The following is a 22623-nucleotide window of genomic DNA, read 5'->3' as shown; positions in this document are numbered from 1 at the left end:
TCAAGGTTGATAAATGTTCTACAATCACACTGAATTTTTCTGTGCTTTTCCTATTAGTGTATTTCCAAAATTTTTCTAATCATAGGAAAAACTTGGGAGTGCTTGTCAAAAAAAAAGAAAAGTCTTTAGACCCCCATACGTAGGGAACCAGAATCTTTTTTCAAAAAAAATTTTTAATGTTTTATTTATTTCTTTTGAGAGAGAGAAAGACAGAGAGCAAGTAAGGGGGGGCAGAGAGAGAGGGAGACACAGAATCCAAAGCAGGCTCCAGGCTCTGAGACGTCAACACAGTGCCAGATGCGGAGCAGCTTGAATCCACATACTGTGAGATCATGACCTGAGCTGAAGTCAGAGGCTTAACTGACTGAGCCACCCAGGAGACCCGGGAATCAGAATCTTTTTTTTTTTTTTTTTTTTTTAACGTTTATTCATATTTTGAGAGACAGCGCGTGAGTGGGGGAGGGGCAGAGAGAGAGAGGGAGACAAAATCTAAAGAAGGCTCCAGGCTCTGAACTGACAGCACAGAGCCTGACGCGGGGATGGAACTCATAGACCGTTAGATCATGACCTGAGCTGAAGTCGAACGCTTAACCGACTGAGCCAACCAGGTGGCCCCGGGGAATCAGAATCTTTTTTTTTTTTTTTTTTTTTTTTTTTTTTTTTTTTTTTTTTTATTTATATATGAAATTTATTGTCAAATTGGTTTCCATACAACACCCAGTGCTCATCCCAAAACGTGCCCTCCTCAGTACCCATCACCCACCCTCTCCTCCCTCCCACCCCCCATCAACCCTTACTTTGTTCTCAGTTCTCAACAGTCTCTTATGCTTTGGCTCTCTCCCACTCTAACCTCTTTTTTTTTTTTTTTTTTTTTTTTTTTTTTTTTTGTTCCCCTCCCCCATGGGTTTCTCTTAAGTTTCTCAGGATCCACATAAGAGTGAAACCATATGGTATCTGTCTTTCTCTGTATGGCTTATTTCACTTAGCATCACACTCTCCAGTTCCATCCACGTTGCTACAAAAGGCCATATTTCATTTTTTCTCATTGCCACGTAGTACTCCATTGTGTATATAAACCACAATTTCTTTATCCATTCATCAGTTGATGGACATTTAGGCTCTTTCCATAATTTGGCTATTGTTGAGAGTGCTGCTATGAACATTGGGGTACAAGTGCCCCTATGCATCAGTACTCCTGTGTCCCTTGGATAAATTCCTAGCAGTGCTATTGCTGGGTCATAGGGTAGGTCTATTTTTAATTTTCTGAGGAACCTCCACACTGCTTTCCAGAGCGGCTGCACCAATTTGCATTCCCACCAACAGTGCAAGAGGGTTCCCGTTTCTCCACATCCTCTCCAGCATCTATAGTCTCCTGATTTGTTCATTTTGGCCACTCTGACTGGCGTGAGGTGATATCTGAGTGTGGTTTTGATTTGTATTTCCCTGATAAGGAGCGATGCTGAACATCTTTTCATGTGCCTGTTGGCCATCCGGATGTCTTCTTTAGAGAAGTGTCTATTCATGTTTTCTGCCCATTTCTTCACTGGGTTATTTGCTTTTCGGGTGTGGAGTTTGGTGAGCTCTTCATAGATTTTGGATACTAGCCCTTTGTCCGATATGTCATTTGCAAATATCTTTTCCCATTCCGTTGGTTGCCTTTTAGTTTTGTTGGTTGTTTCCTTTGCTGTGCAGAAGCTTTTTATCTTCATAAGGTCCCAGGAATTCACTTTTGCTTTTAATTCCCTTGCCTTTGGGGATGTGTCGAGGAAGAGATTGCTACGGCTGAGGTCAGAGAGGTCTTTTCCTGCTTTCTCCTCTAAGGTTTTGATGGTTTCCTGTCTCACATTGAGGTCCTTTATCCATTTTGAGTTTATTTTTGTGAATGGTGTGAGAAAGTGGTCTAGTTTCAACCTTCTGCATGTTGCTGTCCAGTTCTCCCAGCACCATTTGTTGAAGAGACTGTCTTTTTTCCATTGGATGTTCTTTCCTGCTTTGTCAAAGATGAGTTGGCCGTACGTTTGTGGGTCTAGTTCCGGGGTTTCTATTCTATTCCATTGGTCTATGTGTCTGTTTTGGTGCCAATACCATGCTGTCTTGATGATGACAGCTTTGTAGTAGAGGCTAAAGTCTGGGATTGTGATGCCTCCTGCTTTGGTCTTCTTCTTCAAAATTACTTTGGCTATTCGGGGCCTTTTGTGGTTCCATATGAATTTTAGGATTGCTTGTTCTAGTTTCGAGAAGAATGCTGGTGCAATTTTGATTGGGATTGCATTGAATGTGTAGATAGCTTTGGGTAGTATTGACATTTTGACAATATTTATTCTTCCAATCCATGAGCAGGGAATGTCTTTCCATTTCTTTAAATCTTCTTCAATTACCTTCATAAGCTTTCTATAGTTTTCAGCATACAGATCCTTTACATCTTTGGTTAGATTGATTCCTAGGTATTTTATGCTTCTTGGTGCAATTGTGAATGGGATCAGTTTCTTTATTTGTCTTTCTGTTGCTTCATTGTTAGTGTATAAGAATGCAACTGATTTCTGTACATTGATTTTGTATCCTGCAACTTTGCTGAATTCATGGATCAGTTCTAGCAGACTTTTGGTGGAGTCTATCGGATTTTCCATGTATAATATCATGTCATCTGCAAAGAGCGAAAGCTTGACTTCATCTTTGCCAATTTTGACGCCTTTGATTTCCTTCTGTTGTCTGATTGCTGATGCTAGAACTTCCAGCACTATGTTAAACAACAGCGGTGAGAGTGGGCATCCCTGTCGTGTTCCTGATCTCAGGGAAAAAGCTCTCAGTTTTTCCCCGTTGAGGATGATGTTAGCTGTGGGCTTTTCATAAATGGCTTTTATGATCTTTAAGTATGTTCCTTCTATCCCGACTTTCTCAAGAGTTTTTATTAAGAAAGGGTGCTGGATTTTGTCAAAGGCCTTTTCTGCATCGATTGACAGGATCATATGGTTCTTATCTTTTTTGTTGTTAATGTGATGTATCACGTTGATTGATTTGCGAATGTTGAACCAGCCCTGCATCCCAGGAATGAATCCCACTTGATCATGGTGAATAATTCTTTTTATATGCCGTTGAATTCGATTTGCTAGTATCTTATTGAGAATTTTGGCATCCATATTCATCAGGGATATTGGCCTGTAGTTCTCTTTTTTTACTGGGTCTCTGTCTGGTTTAGGAATCAAAGTAATACTGGCTTCATAGAATGAGTCTGGAAGTTTTCCTTCCCTTTCTATTTCTTGGAATAGCTTGAGAAGGATAGGTATTATCTCTGCTTTAAATGTCTGGTAGAACTCCCCTGGGAAGCCATCTGGTCCTGGACTCTTATTTGTTGGGAGATTTTTGATAACCGATTCAATTTCTTCGCTGGTTATGGGTCTGTTCAAGCTTTCTATTTCCTCCTGATTGAGTTTTGGAAGAGTGTGGGTATTCAGGAATTTGTCCATTTCTTCCAGGTTGTCCAATTTGTTGGCATATAATTTTTCATAGTATTCCCTGATAATTGTTTGTATCTCTGAGGGATTGGTTGTAATCATTCCATTTTCATTCATGATTTTATCTATTTGGGTCATCTCCCTTTTCTTTTTGAGAAGCCTGGCTAGAGGTTTGTCAATTTTGTTTATTTTTTCAAAAAACCAACTCTTGGTTTCATTGATCTGCTCTACAGTTTTTTTAGATTCTATATTGTTTATTTCTGCTCTGATCTTTATTATTTCTCTTCTTCTGCTGGGTTTAGGCTGCCTTTGCTGTTCTGCTTCTATTTCCTTTAGGTGTGCTGTTAGATTTTGTATTTGGGATTTTTCTTGTTTCTGGAGATAGGCCTGGATTGCAATGTATTTTCCTCTCAGGACTGCCTTTGCTGCGTCCCAAAGCGTTTGGATTGTTGTATTTTCATTTTCGTTTGTTTCCATATATTTTTTAATTTCTTCTCTAATTGCCTGGTTGACCCACTCATTCGTGAGTAGGGTGTTCTTTAACCTCCATGCTTTTGGAGGTTTTCCAGACTTTTTTCTGTGGTTGATTTCAAGCTTCATAGCGTTGTGGTCTGAAAGTATGCATGGTATGATTTCAATTCTTGTAAACTTATGAAGGGCTGTTTTGTGACCCAGTATATGATCTATCTTGGAGAATGTTCCATGTGCACTCGAGAAGAAAGTATATTCTGTTGCTTTGGGATGCAGAGTTCTAAATATATCTGTCAAGTCCATCTGATCCAATGTCTCATTCAGGACCCTTGTTTCTTTATTGATCGTGTGTCTAGATGATCTATCCATTTCTGTAAGTGGGGTGTTAAAGTCCCCTGCAATTACCACATTCTTATCAATAAGGTTGCTTGTGTTTATGAGTAATTGTTTTATATATTTGGGCGCTCCGGTATTCGGCGCATAGACATTTATAATTGTTAGCTCTTCCTGATGGATAGACCCTGTCACTATTATATAATGTCCTTCTTCATCTCTTGTTACAGCCTTTAATTTAAAGTCTAGTTTGTCTGATATAAGTATGGCTACTCCAGCTTTCTTTTGGCTTCCAGTAGCATGATAAATAGTTCTCCATCCCCTCACTCTCAATCTAAAGGTGTCCTCAGGTCTAAAATGAGTCTCTTGTAGACAGCAAATAGATGGGTCTTGTTTTTTTATCCATTCTGATACCCTATGTCTTTTGGTTGGCGCATTTAGTCCATTTACATTCAGTGTTATTATAGAAAGATATGGGTTTAGAGTCATTGTGATGTCTGTATGTTTTATGCTTGTAGTGATGTCTCTGGTACTTTGTCTCACAGGGTCCCCCTTAGGATCTCTTGGAGGGCTGGTTTAGTGGTGACAAATTCCTTCAGTTTTTGTTTGTTTGGGAAGACCTTTATCTCTCCTTCGATTCTAAATGACAGACTTGCTGGATAAAGGATTCTCGGCTGCATATTTTTTCTGTCTAGCACACTGAAAATCTCGTGCCAATTCTTTCTGGCCTGCCAAGTTTCAAAAGACAGATCAGTCACCAGTCTTATAGGTCTCCCTTTATATGTGAGGGCACGTTTACCCCTTGCTGCTTTCAGAATTTTCTCTTTATCCTTGTATTTTGCCAGTTTCACTATGATATGTCGTGCAGAAGATCGATTCAAGTTACGTCTGAAGGGAGTTCTCTGTGCCTCTTGGATTTCAATGCCTTTTTCCTTCCCTAGTTCAGGGAAGTTCTCAGCTATTATTTCTTCAAGTACCCCTTCAGCACCTTTCCCTCTCTCTTCCTCCTCTGGGATACCAATGATGCGTATATTATTTCTTTTTAGTGTATCACTTAGTTCTCTAATTTTCCCCTCATATTCCTGGATTTTTTTATCCCTCTTTTTCTCAGCTTCCTCTTTTTCCATAACTTTATCTTCTAGTTCACCTATTCTCTCCTCTGCCTCTTCAATCCGAGCCGTGGTGGTTTCCATTTTGTTATGCATTTCGTTTAAAGCGTTTTTCAGCTCCTCGTGACTGTTCCTTAGTCCCTTGATCTCTGTAGCAAGAGATTCTCTGCTGTCCGCTATACTGTTTTCAAGCCCAGCGATTAATTTTATGACTATTATTCTAAATTCACTTTCTGTTATATTATTTAAGTCCTTTTTGATCAGCTCATTAGCTGTTGTTATTTCCTGGAGATTCTTCTGAGGGGAATTCTTCCGCTTGGTCATTTTGGATAGTCCCTGGCGTGGTGAGGACCTGCAGGGCACTTCCCCTGTGCTGTGGTGTATAACTGGAGTTGGTGGGCGGAGCCGCAGTCAGACCTGATGTCTGCTCCCAGCCCACCGCTGGGGCCACAGTCAGACTGGTGCGTGCCTTCTCTTCCCCTCTCCTAGGGGCGGGATTCACTGTGGGGTGGGGTGGTCTGTCTGGGCTACTTGCACACTGCCAGGCTTGTGATGCTGGGGATCTGGCGTCTTAGCTGGGGTGGGTAGGCAAGGTGCACAGGGGCAGGAGGGGCAGGCTTAGCTTGCTTCTCCTTAGGTGATCCACTTCAGGAGGGGCCCTGTGGCAGCAGGAGGGAGTCAGATCCGCTGCCGGAGGTTTGGCTCCGCAGAAGCGCAGAGTTGGGTGTTTGCGCGGAGCGAGCAAGTTCCCTGGCAGGAACTGGTTCTCTTTGGGATTTTGGCTGGGGGATGGGCGGGGAAGATGGCGCTGGCGAGCGCCTTTGTTCCCCACCAAACTGAGCTCTGTCGTCCGGGGGCTCAGCAGCTCTCCTTCCCTTTGTCTTCCAGCCTTCCTGCTTTCTGAGCAGAGCTGTTAACTTATGACCTCCCAGACGCTAAGTCGCGCTTGCTGTCGGAACACAGTCCGTCAGGCCCCTCCGCTTTTTGCAAGCCAGACTCGGGGGCTCTGCTTGGCCGGCGAGCCGCCCCTCCGCCCCGGCTCCCTCCCGCCAGTCCGTGGAGCGCGCACCGCCTCGCCGCCCTTCCTACCCTCTTCCGTGGGCCTCTCGTCTGCGCTTGGCTCCGGCGACTCCGTTCTGGTAATCCTCTGGTGGTTTTCTGGGTTATTTAGGCAGGTGTAGGTGGAATCTAAGTGATCAGCAGGACGCGCGGTGAGCCCAGCGTCCTCCTACGCCGCCATCTTCCTCCAAGACCCCGGGAATCAGAATCTTAAGAAGAGATCTGGATATCTAGATTTTTAGCAAGCACCCGCAAATAATTCTTACACTGAAATAAGTTTGAGAAGCATTGTCTATGTGCTGATTTTTGGCCTAGTGTTACAGTTAAATTTCCTTTCCTGTTTGGCTTCTATTTTGACTTGTGCTTCTAATTATGTTTCTTCCATTGTCAGTCACAATCATATCTATAAATTATTCAAATGCCTCACAGATTCCACAGAGACTATGGAATTCTCTCTTTATACAGTTCCCTTTGAAATCGCTATCCTCTTGGTGCAACACGGACTGAATGCTTTTTTGGCACCCTAAGATTTTGCTTCTTTGGTCTCCAGCTCAGCTCTGTTTTCTGGACCCCATGCACTCATCCATCTTTTTTGGTTTACTTACTTGTTTTGCTGGAGCATATCCCTAATTTGTGTTCTGTAAGAAAGGATGCATACAAGGTAAATTTCCCAAGTCCTTAAATGTCTGAAATATCTTTATTTGGTCTTCAGTCTAGATTAATGTTGTCTGGATAAATTGTAGGGGGAAAATTCTTTTCTCTCAGAATTTTTAAGGCACTACTCCAGTCTTTAAGCATTCATTTATGCTGGTAAGTCACATACCAGTTTGATTATCATTCCTTTGCAGGTGACCTGTTCTCCCTCCCTCCTCTGTCCCCAGCCCCAGGACTTGCAGAATCTTCTTTATAAAAGCCTCAGTTTTCTGAGATTTTATAATGCATCTGGGACTAGGAATGCTTAGGTCCTTAAATTCTTAGATCTCTTCTGTTATCTATCCCTTTGTAATTACCTCTCCATTCCTTCTGACACTTGTATTAGTCAAATGTTGGGGCTACCTAGATTAAATCTCTATGTCTCCTCTTTCTACCTCATTTTTCTGTCTGACATTTTGTTCTACTTTCTCATAGATTTCTTTACCTTATATTCTAACTTTTCTGTATTAGTTTTCCAGGACTGCCATAACAAATGATCACAAAGTTGGTGGCTTAAAACAACACCATTTGTCCCACTACACCTTCTACAGAGTCCTTTGTTTCTACAATCACAGCATTTTAATACATCCGTGATTATCTTTTCTTCATAGCTTCCTCTTCCTTTTTAAAGGATGTAGGTTTCTAAAATCTCAGAGGATACCCCTTGGACTACTTAAAATTCGAATTCTCTTCTTTCTACTTTCTCTTTTTCCTATTTAATTCATAAGATTTCCTTAAATGCATTCATTGGATATTTACCAAACACATATACTATACCAAGCAGTTTTATTAGGTCATAGGTGTACAAATTCCTTGTTCTTATGAAATTTATATTCAAGTAGGGGCGTAGGTACGGAAGCAATGAAAAGGTATGTTCTAACTATACAGGGTACAATAAGTACCACAAAGGAAAACAAACAAGGGCAAGAAAGGAGTAAGGGAAGTGATAAAATCTAAACTGAAAGAATGGAGATCTCACCGGTAGGTAACATTTCAGCACAGACAGAAATAAAGTAAGGAAGCAGGTCAAACAGACATCCATGGAGGAATGCTACGGGAACAGCAAGGAGGCCAAAATGGCCAGAGCAGAATGATCCAAAGGAAGAGTGGTAAATGACGAATTCAGGAAGGAGCCCCAGCAGTAGGTCATACAGGACCTTGTAGACAGTGGTGAATATTTAAAATTTATTTAGAGTGAAATGAAAAGTCACTGGGGTTTTGAGCAGAGCCTGGACATGAGGTGACTTCCACTTCAAAAGGATCAAGGGGGCTTCTATATGGAAAGCAGCTACAGGAGGACACAGGAGACAGCAGGGAAAGAATAAGGTGACTGCAGTCGGTCAAGGGAAAGATGGATAGAGTGGCAAGGGTGCAAGTGGAGAGAAGTAAACATCACCTGGATACATCTCAAAAGCACAGATGAAGGGAGAAACTACTGACCTAGAAGAGAGGTAAGAGTAAGAAAGGCAACAAGAATGGTTCCTAAATTGCTGGTTACACATATGAGGACAGAAACAACCAACTGAGTGGAGACTGGGATCAGGAGTCCTGTACACATGAACCTTGAGATGTCTCTGAGACAATGAAATGGAAATACAGACTGCACTTACTGGATGTGTAAAAACAAGTTCAAGAGAAATTCAGGCTGTTACACATCTGGGAAACACAGATGGTATCTAAAGCTAAGGGACCAAAAGGGATCACAGAGAGCAATGGTTATAGTCAGCAACCTTTGGCCCATGGCCTGTTTCAGTCTGTATAAATAAAGGTTCGTTGGAACACAAAACCATGTTCAGACTTTTACTGTCTCTGGCTGCTCCTGTGCTACAGGCAGGGTTAAGTAGTTGTGGCAGAGACCTTATGGCCTGCATAGGCTACTATTTACTATCACAGCCCTTTACAGAATATTTGCCAACCCTTGTGCTAGAGAGAGAGATGTGAGCTAAGTACTGAATCCTGGAGCATTTCAAAAGTTAGAGTTCAGAAATATGAGGATCCAGAAAAGAAGACTGCTGGAGAAGACATCAAAATAAAAGAGAATGTTATCCTAGAGATAAAAGAAAAAAAATGTTTCACGGAAGACAAAGTAATCAACTGAAAAGTTCTATTGATAATTCATGTGAGATGAGAACTTAAAACAACATTATAAGAGCACCTGGGTGGCTCAGTCAGTTCAGCATCCAACTCAGTTTTAGCTCAGGTCATGATCTCGTGGTTTGTGAGATCGAGTCCTGAGCTGGGCTCTGCACTGACAATACGGAACCTGCTTGGGATTCTCTCTCCCTCTCTCTCGGCCCCTCCCTAACTTGTACTCACTTACTCTCTCAAAAATAAATAAACATTAAAAAAAAAAAAAAACAAAACCTGGTCATTATATTTGCCACATGGAAGTCACATTTTGACAAAAGCAGTTTGGTAGAATAGTAGTGATGAAAGCCTGCCTGAGGGTGATCCTTAACAATTTCGTTGACATTTAAGAGGAAGAGACTAGAGGGGTGCCTAGGTGGCTCAGTTGGCTAAGTGTCCAACTTTGGCTCAGGTCATGACTCACAGTTGATGGGTTCGGGCCCTATCTGGGGCTCTGTGCTGACAGCTCAGAGCCTGAAGCCTGCTTTAGATTCTGTGTCTCCCTCTCTCCCTGCCCCTCCCCCACTCATGCTCTGTCTCTGTCAAAAATGAATAAACGTTAAAAATTTTTTTTTAAAAAAATAATAAAAATAAGAGATTAGAAAAACGGATGTGTAACCAGGAGAGGCACCTAATGCCTAAGAAGCTGGCTATTGCACTGGGTGGGGGTTGAGGTCGGTAGGAGCCTAAGTGCTAGAATGTAGAAGTCTCTGCTGGGGCAATACCATCAGGTTGTTCTACTTCCCTCCAAACACTTTCTTCAATTTCTGTAGAGGAAGTCAGCCAATCCCACAAGTCCTAAACCTGCATGGTAAGCATCTGTGTGCTATTCCATAATAAAACTTATATCAACCCCTCGATAAGTGCCACATCCCACCCATAACAACTCTGCGGTTCTGCAAGGAGTCTGGCTTCTTCTTAAACTACAGACCCTTGACACATATACTTAAGCTGGGATTTCATACATGCTGTTTCATCAGTAACCACAGTTACATCTATTTTTCATGTTCCATAAATATTTTGAAATCTCCCGCTCTGATGAGTCCTTCTTATTTGTTGTTTTAGGGTTATCCTTTTTTATTCACTTACTATCAATTCAATAGGAAATTTATTAGAGGGAAAATCCAACAAACAACTGTAGTCACCCTACCATCCTGTCTTGATATTTCACTTTGTCAGAAATCAGACTGCATCCCTGAGCATAAACTAATGAATTCTTTCAGGCCCATCAATATACATACACTTGACATGGCCAATGTCAAAACTTTCCCTTCAACTAGACTGAATTGAGATTTTATTCTATTATTTTGTAAATTACCTACGTTTTTCTCTCATAACACCAAGTTGTATCAGGATCAAAGTTTATTAATGGCATTAGTAAGTTTATTAATGGTATTAGTAAGTGAGAAAATGGAATGGAATGCAAAACTGGTATTTGGTTATATGTATATATACAAAATAGCTACATGAATGCCAAGTACCAACAAACTATTACATATTATTACTAAAAGCATTTCTAGAGACTTACTGGAAGCTTTAACAATGAAGAATACCAAGTACAAATAATTCTTCAATATTCACACAATAACCATAATGTTCTATACGTTCTACACAGAATTCAAATTCCATGGTATGAGCCAACTTAAAAAAAAAGGTTACAAAACTCATATATTTGAGACTCAAACACACATTGTGTGGATTATTCACAGAAAATTTCAAATGTATGGTACATTCAACTGCAGATTCTATCACCTACCACTCAAATGATGTACTTAAAAGAAAACCAATAGTAATTTTAACTTAAGCACATAGTTACTATAAATGATAAAACAAATTCATTGTTAAAGAACTGCATGATTCATTCTCATGCTAAATAAAAGCAATGTGAATTACCTACAGCATTGTTTCTCTAAATAAACCAGTCACTTGCTCCCTACTATCCCATAGTAACAAAAGTGCAAACTATGAAAAGCATAGCTTCTATTCATCTTTTGAGAAAATGTAAAAAACCTGAAATAATGAATTTTCAAGTTATTAGCAAAACAAAAACATACAGACTATCAAAGGAACATTGACATGCAGTGCTTATCTTTGGTCCCATATAAACAAGTCTAACTTCATCATGATTTCACAATTAATTCAAAAGACTGCAGGGCAGTATCCATTAAAACTGAGGCCTAGGAATTAATACATCGAGACATATTCAAAAGATTTAATTTTATCCGCAACTTGTTGTTTTCACCCTTCATAGATTATGACAAGAATTTTGGTCTTATATCTTGAACTCAAAAAAAAAGGAAATAACCTAAGTTAAATATTTATCGTATGCCATGTGTGCTTCCCCAACTTAATTCCACAAAACTCTGGAGTCACTATGATATTAACAAATGTGATGAGAAATAAGGGCTCTAGGAGTCAAAATTTTAGGACAAGTTACTTCACATCAGAATTTCCCAGAAGTTTAATACGCACACTGTGACTCTCCAAGATGGTGATAAAATGGGAAGTGTTCTGCTCATTTATTAAACCATGAAGCCCTCTGTTTAAAGAAACCTAATAATAAACTATGGTACATCTGTGCTCAACCCGGCACAGTTTGGGAAATGATCATCTAGTCCAATTTCCTCTTTCTATGGTTTAAAAAAATGAGTTACAGATAAGTTAAATGACTCACTCAAGGCCACACAGAAAGTTAATACAGGGACAGGGCTGGCACCAAAGGGGCCTGGTGATTCCCTGCAAGATCCCTTTTCCTCTGCATCATTCTGTCTCACTTCACTACTGTTTCTAAAAAGTCCACACTAATTAAAAAGGAAAAAACAAAGAAAGTATTAAAGTTATCATTTATTCTGATTCTTCTGAATAGCAGTAAAGAGAACGCGTTTGCAGATATGAAGCTCAAAAATGGTCTACCTCCCAATGCAGTAGTATTTCAGGGAACTGGGATATATTTGGAAATGTGGGAAATGATTCCACTCTAATAATGCTGAATAACACTTTTCAGCCAAGTGGTGCTACACTCGTATATTTTTTTTAATGCTTGTTTATTTTTTTTTGAGAGAGAGAGACAGAGCATGAGTTGGGGAGGCGCAGAGAGAGAGCAGAAGACACAGAATCCCAAGCAGGCTCCAGGTTCTGAGCTGTCAGCACATAGTCTGACACGGGGCTTGAACCCACGAACCACGAGATCATGACCTGAGCCGAAGTCAGAGGCTTAACAGAATGAGCCACCCAGGCGCCCCTCATATTTTTCTTTGAAGTCACGTACAACTACACTCTACTGCTGCATGTAGACACTGCCAGAGTTCAAAATACCCAATCTGAGACCATCCTTAAAAGGAGCAATGTGTTCACTGTTTTCCTCGTACTCCCTCACACTGAAGGGGCTTCCTTTCACTTTGTCCTACCCCTGCCTGCAAGCAGTACACAGTCCTGGGCCAAGGATGCCATCTGGTGTTTTGGTTCAGGAACTGTTTAACCCCACATAGCCTTCCAATTACAACCTCACCACCTGGCCCCTCCCCCAAACCACCCTTCCTTCCAATTCTTGCACATTTACCTCAGGAAACCTTTTTTTCTTGTTTTCTGTCATTTATCCTAACTGGGTAAAAAAGATATCTCTGGCGTTCTAGTTAGGGACAACTCATGAGTCTGAAATACACTTGTAGCTAGAGAAACCAACCATGGTGAGTGGCCAATTCCCCCCTGGAGATGGCCTAATAGAGGCCCTGTCCAAAAGAGAATGTCAGAATATCTAATATTGATCCAACACCTTCAATCAATGAATGGCAGCACCAACAAGGACCTTGAAGATCAAATGCTGGGTCAACTGCATTATTTTACAACTAAAGACACTGGCCCTGTATGAAATGAAGCAATCACCTGCCCAAATAACAGGAAGTGAGAGCTCATACCGCAAAGTCAGGATTAAGGACTGACTCTCCATTCCAAAGCCAGTGCTCAGTCAACTATGTCATATACTCCAGGCTCCTCAAGATATTTTTTCTCAGCCAACATGCAAGTAAAATATTTTTCAGTGTCTTTATATTTTCCTTAATTACTATATAATATTCACCACTTCACTATGTAATCTTTACAGCCCTGTTTCACAGATAAGACAAAAAACAAGGCGTAGCAAAGTCAGAAACTCATCAGAGGTCACAGAGCCAAGAGCTGAAAAATCCAGGATTCGGGCTTAAATCTGAAAGCCTCCAAAGCTGGTGCTCCTACGAGATGGGCGATCAGGCAAGGCCGACTTCACAGAAAGAGTACTCCTCCCCTTAGGGCTCTGAAATCAATGAGGCATGAAAGCAACTCGACCAACCTCGCTATTTTCGCGTTATTGCTAACCTACACGGTGCAACATGGGGCTGCAAAGAAAAATGAGAATAACGGGAACCCGGGTCATTTTCCGACTTGGCCGGCCAGATCGGCGCCCTGCAATTCGTGTCGCCCTCTGGGGCTTGTTCAATGTGAGGAGGACACTGGCTACCCTGAGACCCACTAGGCTCTTGACGCAGCACAGCATTCAAAGTGCCAACCTGTGAGTATAAATTCATGCTTCTGAGACAAGATCCTTGGCCAGAGTCGCCCCAGAAAAAGACCCACGGGACGAGGCACCTCCAAAGTTCTGCCTGCCTCTCCAACTGCAGGCGGCCCTCCCCGGGAGGAGGAGCTTGATTACGCGCCCGAGAAAGCCGTCCAGAGGGCGGATTCTGCGCTTCCCTCCCACGACTAAATTACGTTGAGCCCGGAATGGCGGCAGGGACTCGCCTAAGGCTGCGCGGCCGCAGCGGGGTACCGCGGGCGCCCCTGCGCGCTCCGCGCCCGGCTCGGAGAGGGCGGTTGGCAGCGCCCAGGGCGACTCGGCGCGGCGCCGCCGGCTGCCTTGCGTCTCTGCGCTCCGCATTTGGGGGTTGGGTTCGTCGTCCCCTTCGCTGGCTGCTCCGTGGCTCTGCGCGGGCCCCCGCGTGCGGGCAGGCGGCCTGGGCCGCTCGGCCACCCAAAGGAAGGAGGGAGGAGGCCGCGCGGACCATACAGGCTCCAGCCCGAGCCGCCTCTAGGCGCGCCGTCCGCGGGAGTCCCCGCGAGCTACTTACTGAAGAAAAGGCGGTAATCGGGGGTGTAGGGCTGGCCGCGCTCCTCCGTTCGGTAGAGGGCCATGGCGCGGTGCGGCCCGGGCCCCGTACTCGTTCCCGGGGGCAAGCGGGCAGCAGCTGGGGCCCACGCGCGCCAGCCCCAACCCGTGCGCAGGAGCGGCAGCAGCACGCGCATGGCGTAGACGGCGGTCCGGCTCTGCGCTGGGCGGTGCTGGGGTCCTGGCAGAGCCTCGCGCCGGCGTCCCCTACTGGCCGGAGTCAACACTCTGGCCCCGGGTCTGGATCTGGATCCCCCACCCCAGCCAATCTCTGGTTGGAGAAACGGGAGAAATGGGAGTGCCCAGCAAATTGCAGTAAGGGACACTGTTGTATGAGCAGTGAGGTCAGGGTTCAAAGGTAAACAAGACAACATCCACCACCCCTGAGGAGCTCATGGTCACTTATTAATGTGTATATTCGTTCGTGCCTTCACCAATCCAGTCAATATTTACTGTCATAATATTATCTTTATTATAATGATATATTGAGTGATAATTATGTGCCAGGCGCTGCTCTAGATCCTGTCCAATGTAGGAGACAAGCATCACACACACAAAAACATCGTAAGAATGATCAGACCTCCTTGTGAAGATTTGACCTTGACACTGACTTCTAGAGCAAAAAAAAAAAACATTAACTTCTGTGCAAAGATGTTTGTATCATCAATGCTATCTCCTCCATGAAGCCTTTCCTATTTAACCAAACTAAAGGTGATTTAGCCTTTCTTTTTCTCATATTTTCACTTCTACAGTGGCACTTGGTACTGTACCCAGGTCTTTGTAAACATATCTCACCCTGACCAACCCACTGGATTGTTAATGTGCTAAACACTTAGGAATTAAGATTTAGTATCCTTGCTGGTTGTGGCAGCATGCCCTGCATAAAATAATGGCTCCTTTGTCGTGGGGGTAAATTGCTCCTGGAAGTCCTTTTTTACCAAATTTTTCTATTAGCATATGAAATTCTAGTTATTCACTTTCCAGAAAAACTTGTGAAAACAGTTGTTGCTAAGTAGTATCTCCACATTCTTTCCCCATCTCAATTCAGATGAGCTTCCTCCACCTTCTTAAGATCATCAATGTCCTCCTTGTCAATATAAAGTTCAATTCTCACATATCAAAGAGAGAATCCAGAAGAAAGCAGTAAAAAAGGTTTTTCATTAGAAATTAAAACAATGTTAAATATCTGTTATTCAGTTAAAAGTGAAAGCAAAAAGAGTAGCAATTTTACAGAAAGAGGCAAAAAAATGCATTTAAGATCTTTGCGAAAACTAAGTGAAATGGTTTTAATGAAAAGAGAAGGCATTTTTAAAATCATCTCTTAAAGCACTGTAATAAAAATTGGCTTCTAAGTGAACTGTTCCTGTGTTCAATGAATACATAAATTCATGAAAAATATAATTCTAACTTAAAATCATACCTCTTACAAGACAAACATCTTTGCACAGATTGTTAATTAAGTTACATTGATTAAGTCATGATTATGGATCTGATTCCAGTCTAAACTAGTTTTTTTTTTTTCCTCTGTTCTATAGCTACAAGTACATCCCTGGTTCTCAATGTTAACAAGATAGACAAGATTTTTTTAAAAATTGGCTGAAACAAACCTTTACTTACAAAATTCTGTAGGCAGAAATGTTACCAAGATGGCTCTATAGCTATCATGTAACTTTATAGAGAGAGAATAATACTTGTATCTAGATGGTGGTCAGGATTTTGATCAACATAAATGTCTGGAGGTAGGTGAAACAGAGCTCTCCCATATTAGAGAGCCAAATTACTTCTATTTCGTTGCTCTTCTGTGTTTGATTTCCATTGCTAAGGTCACCCTAATAGTTTAAAATGACTACTACAGCTCCAGCCATCACATCTTCATTTCACCTAGTAAGAAAGGAGGAAAAAAAACAAAAACAAAAAGAAGGGTGTGCCCCTTCCCCTAAGAACACATCCCAGAAACTATATAACTACTTTTACTTGCTTTGCATTGAGCAGCACTTAGTCTACGGGCCACAACTAACTATAAACTAGGAGCCTTTTTTCTGGGTCATCAGAGGCCTGGATACAAAGTAGGAGCCATACTACTACAGACGAAGGGAAAAATGAATAATGGAGGACAAACTTCAGTCTGCCACAAATGTCAATTTCTTTCCAAACAGTCCAACTTCCTTGGAAAGGTCTGTGGGAATTCTACATATTTCTACTGCAACTGTGAACTGAGTTCACATTCTTTGCTTCTGAGCACCTGAGTTCTTTCAATATCACAAATTATTTCAGGACAGTTAAAATTACAAGACTGGTCTACCCAATTTCCAGAAAGGATCTCTAGAAGATATTGTTAATAACCATTTAGATTCTCTACTTAGATTGTAGATCATAAAATGTTTTTGTCAACAGTGGTGGCTTTGTAATGTGTCAGCTTCCTTAAGCCAATCTGTAGGGCGGATTCTCCCGTAAAAGGTCGGGGCGGGGAGTTTCTTTTCTTGTGCATACATCACAGTGGCTGTATAATTTTATTGTTTCCTCATGTAGAAAAAAAAGCTTCATTGTTCTATTAACTTTTGAAGTTCAGATGTTTCAACAAGACAAACCCCACTGAGACAAAATTGTGAGCTATTTTCTAATGGTCTATAGATTCTCAGAATAAGATTATAAACCCCACAGAATATTCTGGAGCTTAAGTGGCTCCAGTTAGAGTTGTCAGAATAGAACCAAAATCACTGGGCCTTTATACTCCAGTAATTGGATATGGGCTTCCCTGGAAAGGGTATGGCATGGGCGAAGCAGCTAAGGCCATCCCTAAGAAGGCTGACAACTAAAGTGAAAGACTTTCGTTAAAGATGGTACAAAAACAGTATTTTCCACAGCTGTGAAACTGTGCTAGAGATAGGAGTTGGAGCTAGAGAAAAATGAGATAGTGATCCCAGTTCTGTTTTTGCTTTTAGCATTGGTAAGTGTAATACAAAATCTAACTTGGATAGAGTTGTCATTTTCTGAAATGCTGAATTATCCTAATGGGAAATAAAAGAATTTTGGAATTGTGGAGTAGTCATTTATGTGTGATGTTTTGTAAAAGCAGCATATGTCTCTCAAATTCATTATTATCCTTACCTATAACAGGTAAATAAACAGGTTTAAAAATGTACCAGTTGCCATTGCTCGTGCTTGCGAGCCAATCAAAATATGACAGGGGCCCCTGGGTGGCTCAGTATGTTAAGCATCCGACTCTTGGTTTCAGCTCAGGTCATTATCTCATGGTTGGTGAGTTCAAGCCCTGCATTGGGCTCTGCGCTGACAGTGTGGAGCCTGCTTGGGATTCTCTCTCTCTCTCTCTCTGTCTCTCTCTCTCTCTCTGTCTCTCTCTCTCTCTGTCTCTCTCTCTCTCTCTCTGTCCCTCCCCTACACATGCTCTCTCTCTCTCTCTCTCTCTCTCTGTCCCTCCCCTACACATGCTCTCTCTCTCTCTCTCTCTCTGTCCCTCCCCTACACATGCTCTCTCTCTCTCTCTCTCTCTGTCCCTCCCCTACACATGCTCTCTCTCTCTCTCTCTCTCTGTCCCTCCCCTACACATGCTCTCTAAATAAATAAATAAATAAATAAATAAATAAATAAATAAATTTTGTAAAAAGTGGTTTAATACATACACACACACACACACAAAGAACTCTTAAAAATAAGAAAATAAACAATTTTAACAGTGAGTAAAAGAGGGGCGCTTGGGTGGCTCAGTCAGTTAAGCAACAGACTCTTGATTTCCGCTCAGGTTATGATCTCATGGTCATGAGACGGAGTCCCATGTTGGGCTCTATGCTGAGCAAGGAGCCTGCTTAATATTCTTTCTCCCTCTACCCCTCCCCCCTTGCACTCCCTCTCAAAAACAAAACAAATAAATAAAAATAAAAATGGGTAAAAGAACAAAATAGAAATACTGCAAAGTGATTGAATAAGTTTGTGGGTGATAGAGGCTAATAGTCCTCCAACATCAGTACTCCCCTTCTTTTATAACAAAATAATTTTTTACTTTTCCAAATAAGAACTGTACTTTCCAGCTTCCCTTACAATAGGTATGAGCATGTAACTAAAGTCCACCAGTGGGATATCTAGGAACATTCTTCAGTAAAATGTGGTGTACATATATACATAACAATATTATTCAGTCATGAGAAAGAAGGGAATCCTGAAATTTGTGGCAACATGGATGGACCTTGAAGGCATTATGCTAAGTGAAATAAGCCAGGCAGAGACAAATACTTCATGATCTCATTTATATGAGCAATATTTTTAAAAAGGAGGTAGAGCAAACTCAGGAAGAGTAGAATGTAGCTGCCAGAGACTAGCAGGTGGAGGAAATAGGGAGATGGTAGTCAAAAGGTACAAATCATAAGTTCTAGGGATGTAACGTACAGTATGATGACTATACTTAATAATCATTATATACTTGAAAACTGCTAAGAGAATAGCAAGAGATCTTAAATGTTTGTACCACACACACTTACAAAAAAAGGTAATTATGTCAGGAGATGAAGCTATTAACTAAGCTTATTTTGGTAATCATTTTGCAATATACACATGTGTGTATATATATATATATATATATATATATATATGCAATATACACGTATCAAATCATCACACTAGACAGCTTAAACTTACACGATGTTATATGTCAATTATAGCTCAATAAAGCTAGGGTGGGGAAAATAAGGAGGCAGGTAGATCATCCTTTACCTTTTCCTCTTCATCATTTCTTGCATTCTGTTACTTAGAACTTGGATGCTCCCTTGTCCATGAAGATAAGGGTCACACCTTTGAGGAATGGAGCTGTGAACTGAAAGGAGCTTGTTTGTACCCCACAGGACTTTGTGGAGCAGAGCTACCATATTAGCTCTAGAATACATATCCCTGGACTTCTACATGAGAGACAAATATCTTCCTTAAACCACCAATATTCTTTTTTTGTTTCTGTTTTCTGGTTCTCCTAGCTGAATTTAATTCTCATCTTAATTTTCCTCTTTTTGCAAAACAAAATTTGTTAGGAGAAATTCAGACTAATTGAAGACCGACCCCCACTTTACTACCTATCTAATTTCATTCAAAATATTGTGAAAATATTCCATGAACTGTTACTTATCAAGTATTTAAACTAAGTTACTTGTATTACTAAGGGAAAAAAAATATGTAATGACTTCAACTCTAAAAGCCAAATGAAATGATATTACAAGAGAACTTTAGGCCCTCGGAGCCCGGCGCGGCCGTCATGTCTTCAGAGGCCTGCGTGAACAGACTTCCACACTGGGTGGAGCAGCTCAAGCTGGTGGAGAGGGTCAAGGGCTCACAGGCAGCTGCAGAGCTTCAACAGTTAACTGTGCGCCGAATGCCTGCGAGGATGCCCTGGAAGTTTAAGGTGTAAGTGTACGTGTTCCAGCTGGAAGCAACGCCTTCCAGGAGCCCAGATCCTGTGCTTTATCCTAAAGGCTGTAGGGAAGAAGTTCACTAGGGAATGCTTTTAAGCACAAAGTGATGAATAGCTGCCTCCAAGTCACAAGAAAACACTTTTCTCCAGCCAAATGACTTTAGATATTTCAGACCTTTTCCTGTGGCCTGGTGCTATAGCCAAAATTCTATAAAAATTGATGAATTTTTCCACTCAGGTAAGGAGACTGGGTGAAGGAGTAGACTTTAAGTAATAATGGCCTGAGTTCTTCTCAGGCCATTTTATTCTATAAAATAAAGTTCTTTTATATGTAAGACAAACAAAAATGTTACCACCAAACACACCTCTTTCATAAGCGAATTACTGGTGTTTCTATATGCCTGGAATATTATGTTCATTTTATTTACTAGATGTTTACATTTTGGGAAGGAAAACACTTTTGTTTGTTAAAAAATTGAATATTTATAATTTGTTGTTCTTAAGATTTTTATAGCATATCAAAACTGGTTCATTTCTTGTGAATTTACAGTTTCTACATGAAGACAAACAAGTATAGAAGAGGGGGAAGAATAGGCTTTATCAATCAAATGACGTCTGATTTTTCTATTTTTTTTAAATGTTTATTTTTGAAGGAGAGACAGAGTGTGAGTGGGGGAGGGGCAGAGAGCGAGGGAGACACAGAATCCCAAGCAGGCTCCAGGCTCTGAGCTGTCAGCACAGAGCTCAACTCAGGGCTAGAACTCACAAGCTGTGAGATCATGACCTGAGCCAAAGTCAGACGCTTAACTGACTGAGCCACTCAGGCGCCCCATGGTCTGATTTTTCTAAATGAGAGGACTATTTTATTTGTAACACTAAACATAGGAGCTATTTCTTAGCAAACTTGTTATGGAAAGATTCATGTTGGGTTGTGTATTAGATTGCCCCATCCTGTGTGTGAAGCAGAGTTGGTCTTTGTCTTCTTAAGTTCCTCTGTTGTGGTTGTACTTAAAAAATTTTTTTAAAAAGGAAAAAAAAAACCCTACATTATGTCTTTAAAAAGATGTTTAAATGTGATCTTCGCAACATTTTGCAAATGATTAAAAACAAAATAATGTGAAAATACTACAGCCTAAATGAATTTTTAATGTCACAGGTAGGTTTTACTTTGATGATGTGCCTTTGATTTAATCTGGGACACTTTTAAAAGGATACTTTATTTGTGTTTGTCATGATCTTTGATGAGCTTGGAAATAAAAATTTCTGCTTAATTCATCATTTTTTTTAAAAAAGAATTTTAGTTGAAATCTTAAGCAGATTGGCAGAAAATTTTTACAAAACACGTATCTAATAAGAATCGTATCCAAAATATACCCGAAAAACTCAAAACTCAAAATGAGAAAACAAATAACCAAATGAAAAATAGGGAAAAGCCCCAAAGAGACACATCACTGTAGAAGATATGCAATGGAAATTTGCATATGAAAAGATACTCTACATCGTTAGTCATTGGGGAAATACAAATTAAATCCACAATGAGATACCACGATCTCAGAATAGCTGACATTGGAAACACTGACAACACCAACTGCTTCCAGGATGTGGAGCAACAGGAAATCTCATTAATTGCTATTAAGAACAGAAAATGCTACAGCTACGTTGGAAGACAATTTGGCGGTTTCTTACAAAACTGAACATAGTCTTACTATACGTGTCAGTAGTCATGTTGCTTGGTATTTATCAAATGAACTGAAAACTTATGTCCACATGAAAACCTACAGATGGATGTTTATAGCAGCTTTATTCATAATTGCCCAAACTGGGAAGCAACCAATATGTCCTTCAATAGGTAATAGGTAAATAAACTGTGGCCCATCAGGACAGTGCCAAAAAGGAAATGAGCTATCAAGCCATGAAGAGACATGCAGAAACTTTAAATGCATGTTACTAAGTAAAAGAAACCAACCGTAAAAGGCTACATACTATATGATTCCAACCGTATGAATTCTGGAAAAGACAAAACTGTGAAGACAATAAAAGGATCAGTGGTTGCCAGAGGTTGGGGTTGGAGGGAAGGATGAACCGGTAGAGCACAGAGGATTTTTAAGGCAGTGAAACTGCTCTATGTGATTCCATAATGATGGATACATGTCATTATGAAGCCAACTCGGCCCTCCAGCCAACCTAGTAGTCTTCAAGCCTTAGCAAACAACCTTAACCTGCGTGACTGATTAACTTTTCTTTGTGTATCTATGATCATTCATATGTTCCTAGAAAAAACAGAACACCTCTGCACATCAGGAAACAGAAACCAGACCTCCAGGCACTAAGGAACAGACTTTCTTATACTGAGGAGGGATCTTGGGGCAAGCTGATGGCAAAATACAGGCTGGCACACCCCCCCCTCCCCACTCCCTACCCCCCCAGCAGTTGGACTTTGTGCGCTATTCCTCAGACACTCATGGCTACCCAAGAACAAAGAAAAGGAGTTTAAGTGCTTGCCATGGTAATGTGGGAAACTAAGACAAATGAAAAATTAAATTCTCTTAACTGCCTATAGCGCAATGACGAGTCCTTGAGACCAGCAGACTGACCTCCCTCTAGGAGCTCAGCTGCCTCAAGGGTAACACTTTGCTGGGGGCAAAAGAGAACCTTAGCTTAACATTATCCCAAACTCGAGGATCAGGTAAGTCAACTTCCTTTATCTCAACTGCCCTAAGACATATGCTGGCAATCATACTCCAAGCTTATGGCCCCTCAATATACATCTAAAGGATCTCATGACTGACGTGTTATTAAATGGTAATAAATGGTGTTTCCTAGCAACAGCTA

General features: G+C 41.1%; 1 protein-coding gene and 1 pseudogene across 2 annotated transcripts in view; one reads left to right on the top strand and one right to left on the bottom strand.

Annotated features, from left to right (window-relative positions):
- Positions 1 to 14576, bottom strand: part of PPA2 (inorganic pyrophosphatase 2) — a 96636-nt gene extending 82060 nt beyond the window's left edge. The window contains exon 1 of one of the 2 annotated variants that reach the window (XM_025921739.2): positions 14344 to 14576. In XM_025921739.2, coding sequence (XP_025777524.1) covers positions 14344 to 14518 — 175 coding nt within the window. In that variant the 5' untranslated portion in view covers positions 14519 to 14576. The remainder of the gene's footprint in view (positions 1 to 14343) is intronic. The other variant, XM_086704472.1, reaches the window with a different exon arrangement.
- Positions 14577 to 19635: 5059 nt separating this feature from the next.
- Positions 19636 to 19964, top strand: LOC147581839 (guanine nucleotide-binding protein G(I)/G(S)/G(O) subunit gamma-10 pseudogene; annotated as a pseudogene).
- Positions 19965 to 22623: the final 2659 nt, after the last annotated feature.

The sequence above is a fragment of the Puma concolor genome, chromosome B1, assembly GCF_028749965.1.
Source record: "Puma concolor isolate L17-30 chromosome B1, mPumCon1.1.hap2, whole genome shotgun sequence".
In the NCBI taxonomy this organism is placed as follows: Eukaryota; Metazoa; Chordata; class Mammalia; order Carnivora; family Felidae; genus Puma; species Puma concolor.
Note: the sequence above shows the minus strand (reverse complement) of the source record. Positions and strands in the feature narration are given on the sequence as shown.